General features: G+C 50.0%; 1 protein-coding gene across 1 annotated transcript in view; it reads left to right on the forward strand.

Moving 5' to 3' along the window:
• PATL1 (PAT1 homolog 1, processing body mRNA decay factor) overlaps positions 1–17971 on the forward strand; it is a 706345-nt gene that overhangs the window by 91950 nt on the left and 596424 nt on the right. Inside the window, exon 3 of the mRNA XM_069628825.1 lies at positions 4675–4919. Coding sequence (XP_069484926.1) covers positions 4675–4919 — 245 coding nt within the window. The remainder of the gene's footprint in view (positions 1–4674; positions 4920–17971) is intronic.

Consider the following 17971-nt stretch of genomic DNA (forward strand, 5'->3'; position numbering starts at 1 on the left):
TTGAAGCAAATAAACTGTTCATATCACCCACATCTAAAGTCATCACTGCAGTTCTTTTTTGTAATTCATGAATTTACGTGCCTACGCCTGCTGTGAGGGACAGTAATTTGTTTATCAACGTATCCTTATTCGTCTGGGGCCACTGCATGTACTGAGCCAATCCCGTAGCCTTTTGTAACAATGGAAACTGTATACCCTTCTTTCTGCGCGTGGATACGTTCCCCGCTCCCTAACCTGTGATTTGCAGCCCTGTGCCCTGGTAGCCTCCAAGTGTCTCTATAAAGCGATTCTCTCCAATACTGGGGGCGCTGGGAACTGGGTTCCTGGTAACCCCTCCTTGTCCGTTTGCTGTTCACCTTACTTTGGATTGTCAAATTCTTCTTCCCATTCATTTTCTTCATCCCTATGTACTGAATTATAAGCAATGCTAGTAGGCCGTCCCAAACTCAGGACATCCTCCCTCCCGTTTACTGACCTGCTCTGTCTGGCATACGCAGGGAATCCTTCCTCCCCTTTTGCAGGCTTGTTGCTGCTGGTAATCTAACTTGGGGGTCATTGACAGCTCTGCAGTCTACTTTAAACATAATTTGTCCTGGTCTCCATCTGTCTGGAGAAAACTCTCCTCAGTGTCCTTCTCTCTTCCTCATTCTCGCTCCTTCTAGCTCTTCTTGCATTGTTCGGAATCCTGCTTCTAAATTTTGCCGCGCCTCGCTCTCTTGCTGTAGCGCGAGCGCACTTGTCCTTTACCTGTCCTGTCACTCTGTCGTTTTCTTCATCAGGGGTATAAACTAGGGATCGTTATATCCCGCATCTGGCAACAAGAGTTACAGTCCGGCCACGGTCCATACTGGTGATCATTGCAGAGGAGTAGGAGCCTTAGGCTGCATATGCATTTCATTGTGCTTTTCACTGATATCACATTGTCTTTCCTCTCTTTCCCCGAATGTTTCCATAACTCGAGAATGCTTAACTTTATTTTTCCATTTTTTTCCCCCTTATCTGTGGCAGTCATGTGTATACGTGTGCAGTAGGACCTCTTTTGTGTGTGTTCGCTCCATGTAGCATAGCCTAAACATTTTACCCGCTGTCTCAACTGTCCATTTTGTGTTGTATTTAACTAACTATTTTCTCCCGATATTGTGGGAGTGATTTACACTTGTGAATTAGTGGCGAATCCATCATATAACGCAATATTTATTACATAGCAATTAAAATGGACTCTTTTCCAGTAACTGACCCCCCCTTTCACCTTAAATCAAATTGCCCCTCCCACTTTTTATTCTGTACCAAAAGCACTTATACAACAAATTCAACTCTCACCCTTCCAATACTCATCACGCTCTCACAAAATCTCTATCACACTATTTCAGAAAGCACCAAACACTATTATTTACAACAACAATCTTGCACTAACCCTTACACCGGGCCAACACAATTTCAACACAGCCAATAAAATGCTACCTTTTAAACCCAAAAAAACAGGTCCTCGTCTGAGCCCTAGTTCTACACAGCATGTCTTTCTCCCATCTGACGAGTGTCCTCTTTTTATATACAAAATTCTAAACTATGCAATGCTGTCTTCCCTCACTACATGAGCACTATCCTCTCCTTCAATATCTCTTTATAAAACCTCTACTCTACAACCACTTGGCCTCCTTAGATCACTGAGATATTACTCCCTAATTCCCCAAAGATATCATGTTTTCTCCTTCATTTTATCACGTTTAAGCAAACACATCATACATATGTACAATGCTGTTATTCTTAATGCACGGGTATACTCCCGTTCTAGGATTCTGAGGTCCTCCAATGTCGACTAGCCCTCCACTGCCTGCACTCCCCTGGGTCCAGCGTGTTTGCCTGTGAAATCGGGCAGGACTCTGACTCGCAGAACTTGGCACCTGCCAACCGCCTTATTTGTGTTCAGATTCCAGTCTCGACGGGCCAACACCACATCCGAGTGGTTAGGATCCTTCGACCCTCTGAGGACTCTGGCAATGTTGCTGGGGCCTCCAAGTGAATTCACGCTCCCAAACCCTCCCTTATCCAAAAAGTAATGGATCGTACCAAAGTGCACGAAGAACCAACTTTAGTTACTATATTCCTTTACAGCCGGAAGAAGGTACATTCTCAAAAACCTTCAGTTATATCAGCGGTTATAAACCAAACCAATACATTGTCACAATTCTAAAAAAAACAATATTACAACCTGCTGATTGGATATTAAAAAGCCAACACCTATAATAGTCTATATATTATAAATGTTCATTGGTTGGTCCCTAATATCTGGATCTGCCCATGGTTTTTCCCTTCTAGAAGAAACGTCACTTCATAAACATCGGGGTTATCTTGGGTTGGCTGGCACCACAATGTGCTGACACTATTACAAAACTGGTGGGCCTACTCGTAGGGCCTTAGATGTTGCATTTGTTCACAACAAACCAATTATATTTCAGTGTGCAGGACAGGATCGAAACATTGCTGTGGGCAAAAATAACAAACGTACTCCCAACTCGCTTTGTAACGCCAGGCCCAATCTCCCCGACAGTTTTGCTAACCTTGGACAGTTCATCATGTCTTCCCTCGCAGCGCACACACCGTTGCTTGCAGGTGTATGGTATGATAGCATCAGAATTGTTACTTTATTGTGGTGCAGGGCCAATGTGCGAGGCCTACTTCTATTTATTCATCTTAATAATAATAATAATAATAATTTGGCATTTATATAGCGCTACGAACCCTCAGGTATCTGAGCACTGCTTATTATTACCCACGGTGTGTGGTGCTCATTTATCGACCTCGGAAGGATGAAAGGCTGAGTTTGGCCCTGCCGGGATTCGAACCTGCGTTAGCAGGATCTGCACGAATGTCAAAGCGAGTGCTCTACTCGCTGTGCTACTTGACCGGCTATTGATACTGTGTTCTTAGTGCGCACACCTCTTCTACCATGGGGGTGCTGTGTGTTCATCTTACAATAGTATCCTTGGCAACAGCTTTCTGTGTGCACCTGGCACTCAAAGCTTTGTGTGTTTTTACTTTGCCATCAACAAAAACAAACTTATTGTTGCATATCTGGGCAGAAACCCTGGGAAAGCCAATTTGTGTATTTTTAAGCCCCATGTTGCGTCCTCTCTTTTCTCAACCCTGGCATACTCAGCCTTCTAGACACTGCTGTGAACAACAAAATCTCTATTCAGCAATTTAACCTCCAGTGCTGTGTATTTCAACTACAAATCATGCAGGGCCTTGCTCACTCAAAAAGGCAGTCCTCTTGTTATGTTCAATATTCTGGTATGTACCCTACCTAGCTATGCCTGCTGCCATTTTACTGCGTTTCCTCTCTGTGTATTCTGCAACCTAACCTTCCCTATAGTCTAACACTAATTCCCCACATGTGGCAAAACTAACTCTATCCTACTTTTGTTATATTGGCAACACATTATTACAGCATCCTTATTCTGTATGTCCTTTCTCGTTTGGGCACTGCTGGGGGCGTGACCGTGTGCTTATCTGTACCATTACATACTAAACCTGCCCAGTGGGCTAGTGAAACAACCCACCAAAAACCTGCAAGCCACACATTCCGCTCATGCACTACAAACCCAATTACTGCAGACCGCAAACAACTTGGACTCGGGATGCCACGTGTATGGACACAAAAAGCCCAGTGCACATAAATCGCACATAGGAAGCTCACACACACACATGCCAGTTTTCCCTGGTTCTGCGCGCATGAACAGATGAGCTCAACCTCTGTCCTATCCCTCTCTAACCAACCCTATCCACTTTACTTACAGAGCCACGCGAGTGCCTGGAGACCATGCAAATGGCAGCGGTGCCCGGTATAACACAACTCTGAGTGGCTCATTAATACTCCTTTGTGTGGTAGCATTGTATTGCTTGAAATCTCAATGCACATGCCCTGAAATGCTTAGAGCATTTACATAGAACGCTGACAGATTTAATCCACTATTTCACATGACTTGCTAATTAATGTAAAAAGAATAAAGCTTAGTAAGTTTTCCAAAACAGCATGTTGAGTGTATCCCAAAAATGCTTGCTTCTAAAATGGAACTCCTTAATTAGCTCTTTCCAAGTTGTAAACTAGACCAAACAATTGGAGAGGCTGGTTAAGTCTTATATATAATGGAGATTCCATACCCCTTTTTTTCTCATTTTTTTAAATGTAGTTCATTCTCTCCCCCATTGTCCTTGGAATAGTGGAAATGCAAATAACTATCACTTGGATCTATTTACCTCTTGCCAAATTCGCAGTGTTCAAAGAGTCTGCTGTGAGCTAATTTGTACAGTGAGTGGGAAGGTTTTTATTCCGCAAACCTGTGTCTTGAATCGGCTTCATGTGCTTTTGGTAGGAGAGTTGATGGTACAAATGTTACAAGGGGTCAAGGCCATTTGGCTTTTTCTATAAGTGGATGTTGCAGGGTTTTCTTCTTTGCTCCCTCTCGTCCTCCTGTGATTCACTGGGTTGTTGGCAGTGAACTGTACAAGGTCTCCAGCTCTAACTTGTGTAAGATGTAAATTTCCCACTAGGCCCTAAGTGCATGCTTATGTTCATGTAGTAAAGTGGTCTTCTCTGAATTCTCAAGTTAGCACATTCACTATGCTAGTTTTTAGACTTTGGCCATTGCTTCATGCTCCATTTTTCTTTCCTAGATGGTGACTGGCGGGAAGAGCATGAAAGGTTGGCAGAGCTGGAGGATAAACCCACAACTGTAGAGGAAACTGGGGCACCCACGCAGAAGAGTGGTAGTGTTCCTATTCGTGAGGAGACTGGAGGCCTGCTTGAGGGACGCGGGGAAAACCTAGCTCGGAGTCTGCGAAAGCTTGTGATTGAAAGTGAGCTGGAAGACCCAGCTGTCATGAGCGCCATCCATTCGCGCTCCCGTCCACCAATGCAGGTAAGCTTAATCCTGCCATTTCTCCAATGTAGAGCTGCTGTATTTTGTCCCCTTTCCTACAAGCATCTGAAACTGGAGATCTCCATTCTGCAAGTATCGGCAACACTGGCCAGGACGGGTAATAGTAATGCATTGCAGAGGTGAAGCTAGTTGTTGCTTGAATGAAGGAAGCACTTTTCGAATCCCAGGGAAGCGTCCTGCAATACCTAGGAAGAGCCAGGAAGCCCAGGAAGGGGCCAGTGAGACCAGCAGGAGTTCAAGAAGGTCAGTGGTGGAAAAATGTTAAGGGGCGACACGGATAAAACATTCACAGGGAACACTGGACGAGACGAGGATGGGGAAGATTGTGAGGTAACAAGTAGACCTACACCACTGCAAGCTTGGCAGCAGAACATGAACATTGCAGCACACCAGGCTGCCAGTGTTATTGTAGTGCCAGTACTTCCTGCTCGAATGTCCTTGGTGTCCTTGACATCGCCCATGTAGTCTGGTGTTTTTCGGTGGCCATCTTGAAATGGGCTGCACCATGCCATTTCCTGACCACTGGACGCCATAGGATATAACGGGCTCAAATCTGTAGGCGGAGCAGAGTTTATGGGTAAAGTCAGGCAAGTATGAGTTTTACCCCATAGGGTCAGAGAAAACTGCAAGCCAAGCCGACACCAGAGGAGGCCTGCTTGAAAAGTTTCAGTTACAGGTTCGAGGCCATGGAGCACAAGAAAGAGCTGCACAGATGTATTCGGGCTAATATAAGTCTATAGCTAACCGTGCTAAATGGTGACCTGTATATACCCAAAGCAATGGACCAATGGGACCCCTGAGGGTAAGTTTGAAGATTAGCCCATTAGCATTATTGGCCAGGCCTCAGTTGGCAGTTATGGAAATGATGGCTCAGGAATGGTTTAATAACCAGGGAGTACAATTCTTTGAGTTACAGGATCTGGTCACATGTGCACTTGAATGCTGTATCAAGGATGACCAAGACGACCCAAAAGAACAACAATCCATCTACCCCTGTGGGTGAGCCAGCATCTGGAACGGAAAACATTTATGGAGACACCATCAACTGAGGAAGTAGGCCAGGCAATCCCGGACAGCTAGTTGGGCAAAACAAAAGAGCAGCCAGCAATCTGAAAACCGTCCCACAAAGCAAAGCATCATGGAGGCGACCCAGGACAGCCTACACGAACCGCAGAGACAGGGTGGTTGTGTCTCCACCACCCTTGTGCACAGTGGGCACTTCAGACCTCGAGGCGCATAGCCAGGCAGTTAATTCAAGCAGACTGCTGGAACATGACACAGAAACTATCCAAGCGCAGGACATCCAGCCCAGGACATCAGCCCATCCGATGAGGAGGATCTGGTGGTGGTGGTGGTGGTGGTGGTGGGGGGGGGGGGGGAGATAGTCCAGGAAGGATGTCTAGCAGCCATAAACCAAAAGTGGAGCTAAGGAAAAGGGCACAGGGCCGAGCCAGTATGGCCAGATCTTCTCCTTTTTAAAAGCTGCAACACATCTTTAGGGCAACATTTCTCAATCAACGCGTAAGGTTTTTAGGGCCAGCCTGACTGGCTGGCTACCAACACCTTTACGTGGCTCTTTTGAGCATTTGGAAGGCTGTCTTAGGCCAGAACAGGAGAAAATGCAAACATCTCAGCAGTGTTTTAGGAAACTCTAGCAGGGGGGGCGCTGTTGTGCGCCGAGCAAGATGGCCGCCTGATGCGTGAGTTCCGTGGCGAGCGGACCTCCTAACCCTGTTTTTTGGCGCTTTTCTTACCTGCTGTCGTGTACCGGGCACACGATTCTACTGCCACGGCTTCGGGGCTCCTGCGGACCCGATCCTGCAGCGAAACGGAGCCGGGAAGGGCTTTCCCCGACTCCGCAGCACCCATCCCCCCGCCTGCGGCGCTCCTGCGCGCCTAAAACTCAGCCCCGGCGGAGGGAGGTCGTACCCGCCTGGGGCCCTGCTGCGCTGTTTCCCACATCTGCCGGGTATCGGTGGGGGCCGGCATGCCTCGTCCCTTCCGGCGGCGGGGTCGACGGGGACCTGGATCGTGACCCGCCGGCCGGGCTGCTGCTTCTGCTGGGACGGTGCGGCCTGGGGCGTGCTGCCCCCGTGTCCCTGGAGGGATGTCGGGCCTGTGACGCGGCCGGCCCGCTCCCCCCCACCCCTGCTGCGTACTTCATCTTGGGCCCCCCTCGCCCTCTCCGGAGGATCTCCGCGGCCTGTGGGGAGGTCGCCAGAGCCTCTCCCCCCGACAGCACGCGCTGCGCTGCTGGAGCGGCGCGGCTCCCAGATACGTGCTGCGGGGGTCTCGCTGCCTCCGGGGGCGACCTTGCGGCCGCTGCCTCGGCCCTCCTGCGGCCCCTCGGACTCCGCTTGGCCGCCCCCCCTCCTGGGGTGATCTTGTGGGTCGCGGCCGGCCCCGGCGGGGGGTGGACGAGTCCGCCTGGGGGCCTTGCTGAATTCCTCCCAGCATCTGCGATCTGCTGGGGGGGGCCGGGCTTTCGTTCCCCCTGGTGCCGGGTGGCCTGGGGCGCGCTGCCCCCGCCATTCCTGGCGAATTGCCTGGACTGATCCCTCTTCCCGGCTTGGGAGTCGCCGTGGAGACTCCTTTCCTTTTTCCTTTGGACCCAGCAGGGGGGTCGTGGGGACCTTCCCCCCCCTGCTTGCACGCGCTGTGTTGGTGGGGCGGCGCGGCCTCCAGGTGCGTGCTGGGGAGGCTCCACTGACTTTTTATGCCTGAACTGCCGCCACCCTGCCTCGGGACTCTGGGGTCACCCCTCTTTGGCGGGTCCTCCTCTCTGCGGTGAGGGGTGTCTGAGGCCCACAAGCAACGACCACCGGCCCCGCTTGGTGAGCCCTGACCTTCCTGGCTCTCCTGCCTTGAAGCCCAGCTCTTGTTCTCTTCCCCCCCCCCCTGGGGGGCTACTCGGCCTTCACCAACTCCACATTGCTTCTTCCTTGGCTGGAATCCCTCGTTCTGTGTGGCCCTATCGTTCACCGGGTGCTGGCCTCTCCCCGCCTCATCGCTTTAGAGGCTCCTGCCGCTCCGCCCGGAGTGATACTCTGCAGAAGGGTTCCGTCAATACCGCTGGTCCCCACTCTTCCATCTCTGGCTGTTTCCCACACCTTCCTGATCGGGCTGGAGCCCTGCAGCCGCCGCTTCTCCGGCATAGTCTCGTGGCCACGATATTCCCTGCTTCCCTTTCTTGTTACGCACTCTACCTGGTTTATTGACTTGCACAGCCTGGGATCCCCCCGTCTCCCTCTCGGGGCGGCTGGTGGCTCCCCTTCACCCCACTCAACCATCAACATGTTTGCGAAGGCAGCTGTGAGATCCCCGGAGGACTCCATTGAACAGGCCCCTGGGGCGTCATCGTCCGCAGTGGCACCTGAGTCCCAGGGCATGATGGACTTTATCAGGGAGGGTTTCACTGCCCTACACTCAAAACTGGATGATATGAACGGCACAATATCCTCAATCAAAGCCCACATCGAGAGGACCGATAGCCGCGTGTCTGAGGTCGAGACACGGGTCGGTTCCGCCGAGGATGCACTGGGTGCACTGCGCTCCGAGGTTGTCGCTCTCTCGAGCCGAGTCCTTGAGGTGGAGAAGAAGAACGAGGACTTGGAATCCCGCTCGAGGCGCAATAACCTTCGCATCATCGGGGTCCCTGAGAACGAAGTACACGAGCCAATGGAGGACTTCGTTGAGCACACATTAATGTCACTCCTGGATTCGCCCAAGCTCTTCCCCCCACTTCGCTATTGAGCGGGCGCACCGTGCCCTTACCGCTAAACCCAGACCCGGGGCTCCGCCTCGTCCCATCATCGCCCGGGTCCTGAACTACCGGGACCGTGATACTCTACTCAGAGCCGCAAGGGTCAAGGGCGAGCTCTTATTGGGGGGTGCGAGGATTCATCTTTACCCCGACTTCTCGACTGCCGTCCAACGAGAACGCAAGACTTTCCAGGCTGTGAAGCGGAGACTGCGAGATCACTCCATTAAATATGCCATGCTCTACCCCGCCAAACTGCGCATAGAACATGCTAATCAGGTGTTCTTCTTTACGATCCCGGAGGAGGCCTCCAAGTTTGTGGACGAACACTTCCCAGGTTGACTTCCTTCTTTTGTCCACAGCTCTGCAGCTTCCCCCCTTGGGCCCTGCGGGGGGCGGCCGGGTCCGGCCCTTCCCCGTCATCGGTGCCGCATTGATCCTCTCTCCCGGACTCGACTTGTTCAAGTTTCTCCTTTCATTTCAATGATGTGCCATACTGCTAAGTGCAAGACACCCTGTCTAAGTTACATTTAATGCTTGTAGTTGCACCTTGAGCTCTACTGGTCCTGCTGCGGCCCGGAGCGCTGCGACCAGCCCGGCCTACAGGCCCCCAGGCGCTGATGCCTCTAGTTTGGTTTTGGTTGAGGGGGTTTGGGATTGTCATTCCTCTGTTTGGGAGGGGGATGTGGGTGGGGGTGGGGACATGTTTGGGGTTTTATTATCAGAAAATTTGCACTGGCAGCGAAGGCGGACTGGGGTGCAGCACTTACCCATCGTTCTAGGACACCTTTTTTGACTCCACCACTACCACATCTATGGCTGAGGGGGACTTAACCTTTATGAGTTGGAATGTTCGGGGATTGGGGAACTATAGAAAGCGAGGCAGCTCCAGCTGCAGGCTGAGCGCCACGGGTCCAAGATTCTCTTTTTGCAGGAGACACATGCTCGCATGGAACAATGCGTGCGCTTCGCCAAAACCTGGGGCCCCCATAGGTTCTTTACCGACTTCTCTACAAAGTCGCGGGGTCATGACCCTTATTCACAAGAGTCTCCGGTTCACCCTCATCTCGTCACATATTGACCCCATGGGCAGGTATGTTCTGTTACACGCCACGCTTCAAGGGAAAGAAGTGGTTTTGCTGAACATTTATGGCCCCAACCTCGATGACCCTGAGTTCTACAGACAGGTCACGTCCCTTCTAGATGGCTTCCCCCTTGTTCCAATTCTCTGGGGGGGAGACTTTAATACTATTTTCGATGTAACCCTTGATAGATCTGGGACCAAGCCCCGTCATCTCTCCAGGGCAGCCTATGCTGCATTATCATCTCTGCCCCGCTTAGCCATGGTGGACGCATGGAGGATCTTTTACCCTGATTCTCGCATTTATTCATTTTACTCTTCGGTCCACGACTCATACTCCCGAATTGACCGCTGGGTGATCTCCAATGTCCTGGTTAAAGACATGAAACAGTTAATAATTTTACCCAGAACCTGGTCCGACCACTCTCCAGTGACCATCACCGTGAGTTGGGCCCCTGATCCTGGCCGGTCCCGCTATTGGAAACTGAAACCCCTCGCCCTTCTTGATCCAGAGTTTCATTCCGAGCTCGAGGACTCTATTGAAGAGTTCTTCGAGTTAAACGCTGGCTCGGTACCATCAATAGCCACACTATGGGAGTCTTTCAAGGCCTATATTAGAGGGATTGCGATTTCCAAGGAAAACGGAGTCCTCAAATCAATTAGGAGAGGCCTAGCCGAGAGTGAGTCCAGACTGTCGACCCTGGAGGCTGCATGCTCACTTCACTCTTCTCCGGGTGGCCTGGCGGCCATTGGGATGGAATTGGATACATTTCGCTCCCTGGCTGATCGTGAACAGAGGTTTCTGGACAACCCAGGTATCGCGCGGAAATACGGGGAGGGCGAGCGCCCTGGTCGATTTCTCGCGAGGTTGATCCGACATGAGACAGGTTCCCCACACATTCTCGGGATTGGGAGACTGGACGGCTCTTTGGCTGTCTCCTCCCGGGACGTCAACACGGAATTCTTTAATTTTTACGAGTCCCTATACTCTAATTCGGACGAAGTATCAGTGGAAGAAATCGACTCCTTTCTCAGTTCCCTTCCCTTGTCAACTTTATCCCCTGAGGCCGCGGGCTCTCTTGACTCCCCACTTACACTGGAAGAGCTCTCCGACGCTATCGATTCCCTATCCTCGGGGAAAGCCCCCAGCTCCGATGGCATCCCAGTCGAATTTTATAAGTCCTATAAGTCACTTCTCCTCCCCCACCTGTTGGCTGTGTGGGAGGAGTTGGTCGAGACAGGTGTGTTCCCCCCTTCACTACGTGAGGCCACGATTACAGTATTGCTGAAGGCTGGCAAACCCCCCTCGCATTGTGGATCGTATCGTCCGCTTTCCCTTATAAATTGCGACGCCAAAATATACGCAAAGGCCCTGGCTCTCAGGTTGGCCCCCATCCTACCGTCCATCATTCATTCCGATCAAGCGGGCTTTGTCCCGGGGCGGTCCACCTCCCTGAACTTAAGGCGTATATTCAATATAATTCACAGGATTAGCCCAGAGACTCAGGCGGTAGCGGCTACGCTGGACATGCAAAAGGCCTTTGATTCGGTTTCATGGCAGTTCCTTTGGCGGGTTCTCGAGAGCTGTAAATTTGGTCCCTCCTTTCTCTCTTGTGTCAAGCTACTTTATTCGTCCCCCGTGGCTAGGGTCCGTACAGGTGACCACTGCTCTCCTTCCTTTGGGATTGCCAGGGGGACGAGGCAGGGGTGCCCATTCTCTCCCTTGGTTTTTGCAATTGCCATAGAGCCCTTTGCGGACATGCTTCGTCATCGCCATGCCCACAGAGGCCTCCGAACTGCCGGGAGGGCGGACATAGTCTCCCTGTATGCGGATGACGCGTTGTTGTTCATTCGCTCTCCATCCCTCAACTTGCCTCCAGTGCTGGAGGATGTCATTTATTTTGGCCGGGTCTCGGGCCTTAGGGTGAATTGCTCGAAATCCACCCTTTTCCCACTCACGGAATGCACTCTTCCATTCCCCCCCCCCCCCCCTGACACTCTGGGATTCATATGGGCTCAATCCACATTCACTTACCTGGGGATAGCAGTAACGCGCCAACAGGCACTAACCTTCCAAGAGAACTTCCGGAAATACCTTACACTCCTGACCGTTAAGGTTTCAGCCTGGGACAAGCTCCCGATTTCTCTCGCGGGCAGAATGGGTCTATTGAAAATGGTGGTGTTACCTCAGCTGCTTTACAAGTTTGCCAACGTACCCTTGTGGCCAGGCGCGGACTTTTTTCGCGACTTGACTCGTACAATTAACTCCTTCCTTTGGCACTCGGGAGCGGTCCGGCTTAGGTATGAGACCCTGTCCACCCCCATGGCCGGGGGGGGGGCTTTGGTGCCCCTGACTTTCTCAAATATTGGCTAGTATCCCAGATTCAATATATCTCCCATTGGTTTAATACAACTGACCCCCCCCCCCCCCCCCCCACCATGTCCGGCTCGAGAAACTTGCGGTCAGTGTTCGCGAAATCCGCTCTTTGGTTATACAACCCGCTCCTCAGGTACTGGATTCAGAGTCCGGTTGCCTGCACATCCCTTGCATTAGCCAAAACATGGAAGCTGCTTGGAATAGCCCGTGCCTTCCACGGCAACCTTCCCCTCTGGAACTTCCTCCCGGGGGTCCCCCAGGTCACACCACTTACTGCTCGTCGCTGGGCCGAGGCAGGTTATGAGCTGTTGCGGGACGTGTTTGACCAGGGCATATTCATCGAGTGGACTGATCTTCCCCTACCCCTGAGGAGTGACCGGAGTGTCTGGCTTCAATACGCGTCTCTCCGTAAGACCCTTAAGCGTAATTATCCAACATTCCCTGCGTTACCACCAGACGACCCGGCCATTGAGGAACTCGCTTCTCCCTCACCCATGAAAGGTAAAATCTCCAGGTTATACTCCATGCTGCAGTCCAGATCCTCCCCAGAATTTTCTAAACTCAGGGGGTCTTCGGGGTGGAAATGTCAGACGACCGCTGGGCATATATGTGTGACCGCACTCACCGGGTGTCCTTTAATTCCCGATTTAAACTCATCCAGTTAAAAGTGCTGCATAGGTTCAACTATACTCCGGTCAGATTGCATCGCATGTCCAGTGAGCATCCATCTACTTGCCCTCGATGCGGGCATGATGACGCGAACTACATCCACATGATTTGGTCCTGCCCCCGCCTTTCACAGTTCTGAGGAGCGGTTTGCTCGACGGTATCTGCTATGCTTGATCACCCCATTGATCCTTCCCCAGCATTGTGTCTCTTCCATGACCTCCCTGGTCTCCCTCGTAACTCCAAAAAACTGACTGGCCTCTGCATGCTCTTAGCGGTTCGGTCCATCCTGCTCTGCTGGCTTCGCCCCTTTCCCCCCACACATGCCCAATGGTTAAAGGCGGTTACTTGGGCCTCTGACTCCGAGGAAACTTGGTCTCACATGCAACCTACCCACTCCAGGCCTAGGGACATCTGGCTTAGGTTCCGCTCCTACTTGTCCGACCTTGATATGACTCCGGTTGCTTCCCCTCCACCTGCTCTTTCTCACTAGTCTGAGAGCTCCTCCCATATTATTTTGATCAGTCTCCCCTCCCCGCATGCCGTCTGTAATTCTGTTTTTTGAACCATTTAATGTGCAATATCCGTATGACTGTATCATGATTTGTATTGTCAGTCTGTACCTGCTGGGCGCTGTTCGCCTGTTTTGCTGCCTAATAAAAAAAGAATTAAAAAAAAAAAAAGGAAACTCTAGCAGACTTGAAGGTTCAGGGTATCCCTAAATGTACCCATTTTCTGTTATTCTGGCCTAAGACAGCCCTCCAAACGTGCATAAAAGGAGTCCCAAAAGGTTTTGGCCAGTCAGGCTGGTCCTTGAAAAACATCAAACAATCGTATGTTTTTGGCCATTCCTTTGTCCTAGGAAACCACGAGTAAGGCCTATAATGGGTGTTGTGCACCAATGGAGTCACTTTGACCCCAGCCCTGCAACTTAAATGGAGGTTGTGGCTGGTTTAAACGGGTCCCCAGCCCTATGTCAACCATTGCACGTCCTGTTGAAGTGTATCTAAAAATGTGGCATGTTTGGGGGCCACCACGTTTGGCTGGCCACCAGAGCCCTTTGATAGGGTTCTTTCTGTGTGATTGGAGGGGCTGGCTTAGGCAAGCCCTTGAATGTGTAGGAATATCTAGGGGACACGCTGATCCAGCCCTCAGTTCTGGATTGTTTTTTAAGAAGACTGCTGGTCTTTCCACCTGCTGGGAGGATTTTGATGCAGAAAAGCTGCCGGTGAATTTTGAAACCAAGTTTGGCCATACTGGCTGATGTGTGTGACAAGGCCAATGCACTGGCCTTGTCAGGAATGGGGGGGGGGGGTGGGGGCTTGCCACAAACCAATGGAGGTATTTAGTCCAATCTCTGAGGGATGGGGACAACTGAGAGCACTCCAATTTCTGTCTCTTTCCCTTGTGCCGAGATGTTTCTGTGCAGACCTATGTGCTACCAAACCTCAAAGTACCTGGCAGTATCCTATTTGCGTTTTTAGGACCAACACCTCAGAAAGATAGGACCCCAGAAGCAACAGCGAGACACCAGGAGAGACGCCCCCGTAGACTAATCTCAAATCCCACACACACTGTCAGCATCGACAACCGAGAAAGAGAACACTTTCCCATGCGGCAGAAACGCCTCTAACTTCACAGAGCACCAGTGTTATGCTAGCAAGCGTGCACCATGCTCCCAAGCTCCCTAGACCACTAGGGACAAGGAAGGGAGCAGGACCTACACTCCCTGGAAGGTCTGACCGGAAGCCCCTATAAACAGGGGCCCAGAATGCTTACTGGGACATTAAGCTTACTGCCCTAACACACAAACACCACAGATCTCCTGAAGTGGAAGAGGGAGCACACGCTGCATGCGACAAGCCGCCTGTACCACCAGGGGAAACGAGGGGGCTTCCATTCCCCCACCCCAGGAACTTACCGGTCGATAGCCCCCCCCTTTCCTCCACCCCCACGGGGAAGGTGTCTCAGAACACTAATATGAACACCAGACTTCTGCACCCCCATATTACGCATGCCGCCAACCGTTGTGGAGAAATTTCAAGACCGTTCCATCCCCCCCGCCTCCCCACCCCCGCTTCCCTCCCAACACATACACACCCTGGTTGTGGAAGTCTGGGCCAGATTGGCCAGGGAGAGCTGTCCAATCCTCAAAGGAGAGCCAAGATTTAAACAGTGGACAGGGAACAGGAAGTGTGGGTTATCCGTGCGAGGTCCGTAGTGTAGGTGGTGGTGGGCCAAGAGACCTGCAGGAGGAAGCGCTGGCTTGTAGAGGATAAAATAAGTGTAAGGAGTGAATGTGAAGTGGTTGTTAAAGAGTGAATGAAGAGTGTTTGGATAGCGGGGAGGATAAGGGAAGGAGGGGGAGTAGTATGGAAGAGCAGTGGGAGGAGGGCTGGAATAGGGAAGAGGGGAGTAGTTGTATGGGGATTAGTTGAGTGGTGTGGAAGGAGATGTAACATCAGAGTGTGGAGGCAAGCGTTGGGAGGAGTAAAAAAGCTGAGGGACTGGTGAGCGGAGAACGGAGGGGGAGGGGGAAGCAGTAAGATTTGAAAGGAAGAGGTTAATGTGGGCATGCGAGAACCAGTCTAAATCCTACTGAATAAGTGCAAATCTCTCAATTACCTATAGAACACGAACATCTGGTTAGAGTAGGGACAGATGGGCAATCTCTGAGAGAGTTTAGAGAGGCATCATTTAGGGAGAAAATCTGTAGCTGAAGTCGATAAGTAGACAATAGGGGTTACCGATCCGTAGCACTAACCTGGAATTGTGGACGCCTGGGTTAGTTGGAGGAAACCTAAGGGATACGAGAGTAAGAGAGGGTGTCCTATGGCCCACAAATTATCAATAAATACCCCTGGACTGTCCTTGCGAGATTCAGAGTGCTTTGTGTGTCATCTGTGACATTAGCTACAGTTTTGTTTTTCACTTGCACATCAGCCTTCCTGGGCTGTCCTCTTCCCCTCTATGGAACCTCTCATTGGCAGGACTGAGACTTCTGTTTCTGTTCTAGGACTGTCTCAGGGCTGTTTTCCCACCCTCCTCATTTTCACACCTAGGTCCTCTATCTTTGTGTAGAAAGCTGCCATCCCGCTGAAGAGTCTGGGGATCCATACAGCCTGACTCTCGTCTTTTTGGCCATCCTGGGTCACCTCCACCATTGTCTTCAAGGATCTTTTTTCTGATGCCCATCTTTTTCCACCGAGCTGTTGGGCATCTGTTTTGCTGGGTTCCCCTGTTATTATGATCCACCCATGTCATGAGTCCGTTTCTTGTAAAGGCTTTTTCTTTTCTGCCTTCTGGATCGTCGTTTGCCTTGGGTTCAAGTACTTAGATGAGCTGATCCTATAAACTTTCCTGAACCGTATTTTTGGGACCCGGTAGCTGTGAATACTTAACTCTGGGCCCTGGATTGATGGGTTATTTGAGCTATTTACCCTCGGGGGGAGGGGAGGGGGGGGAAGAGGGGGTCTAGTTGGTCCTCGATTTTTGGGTTCAGAATATTCCAGATGTCAGTTGTCACCATCTCCACACCTGTGAGATAGAATTATTATTGTTGTATTTATTGAGCGCAGACCTAGCTTTGAGAAGCAACGGAGTGCTTTACAGAGATATACAACAATACAGATCCGAGCGCGTTACAGAGGTTACAAGAAAACACATATTCAGCGGGGTAGGATACAGAGGAGGAATACATCTGTACCGGGTGGTGGGGAGGAGAGGGCGGGCAGTGGCTAGCAAGTCAGGTGGCGCAAGGGACGACGTGATTGCCTAGGTGTTGAGGAGGAGAGATTCCTTGTAGAAGCAATACTTGCCTTATTTTTCCCCATAACTGCTGCTGTGCCTATTGGATTTGTTCTGTTTAATCTTATGGGGAACTTTTGGAAGCACTCGCGCATCGAACGCGGAAGGAGCGAAGGAAACTGGAACGCGGAGCTTGGAGTTTGCCTGATAACGAAAGAATATACGAGAGCACACAAGTACAGACACAACACGGATGAACCAATCATGTGATAATTGCGACTTACTCCTTTGAACTTGGCGCTACATTGACTTTTTGGAACGTCTAATGCTCAGATGAATACCAGAGATTAACTCCAGAAAACTCTTTTATCCACTCTACTCAATAGAGTGTGGAGACTCTGTTTTTCCTCTAACTCCACTACAATAAGAAATTTGAAAAAGATCTGATTCAAAAGTGGTGATCTTTTTTCCAACTAGATGGAAGATATGGGGAATAATATCTCTACAAAGCGAAGAGACCATTTAAATCTCATTCGAAAATACTGATATAAGATTGTTCGGAACAATCAATATTACTGTTTTAGATTGTACTACTGACAGAAACGTTTTTGCCAAACTGGTTGATCTTTCTTTATTAGCCCCTGAAGAATTCCCTAACAACCACTATAGTCATAACTAAAATGGGAAGAAACATGTCGGGCACTATTTGTGTGTTGAATGAGAATGTGATAAATGCTGGTATATGAGAATGTATGTAATGAGTCCAAATGAGGTGTGTGAAACAAAGTCTGAATGAATGTGAGAAACAACACAACATATCACCTTGTTAAGCCCAAAACAACTTTAGAATCTGTTTCTATGAGCTTTCCAAATGAAGGTCTTAGTCGTTGCATCTGTTTCTGTCAATGAATTGTTTGTTTTAAATGTTTGGTGAAGGACTATTTACTAATTTAGTGTCTACACCGATGATGTTCTTAAAATTTGAGCGTAATTGATAAAATAAAACTATATATATTTTTTCTACTAACTAGCGTCCACTATTTTATTAATATAGTGCCCAAAGTGGCTATAGGATTCAAACCGAGTGTAAAGCTAGTGGGTCAATGACCAGCGGAAAGCAACTTCTAGCACCAGCTCGATTGTAAAAAATTTGGAAGGGAGAACCCTTTTATGTGAAGGGTATGCTGGTGACACATACCCCTTTATCTCTCTTTTTTGTTTAAAAAAAGGAACTTTTGGAACTCACCTGGGACTCTCCCAAAGTGACTACTTGCCTCAGAACATTTTACCTGCATCCCTAGGGTTCTAGGTTAAAGACTAGAATTTTAGCATGTACCATTTGCATGTATATTCTTTTTTATATGTATATATATTTTTATATGTATTTCTAAGGTCTATGA

Source organism: Ambystoma mexicanum, chromosome 12, assembly GCF_040938575.1.
Source record: "Ambystoma mexicanum isolate Mex_15411 chromosome 12, UKY_AmexF1_1, whole genome shotgun sequence".
Taxonomy (NCBI): Eukaryota; Metazoa; Chordata; class Amphibia; order Caudata; family Ambystomatidae; genus Ambystoma; species Ambystoma mexicanum.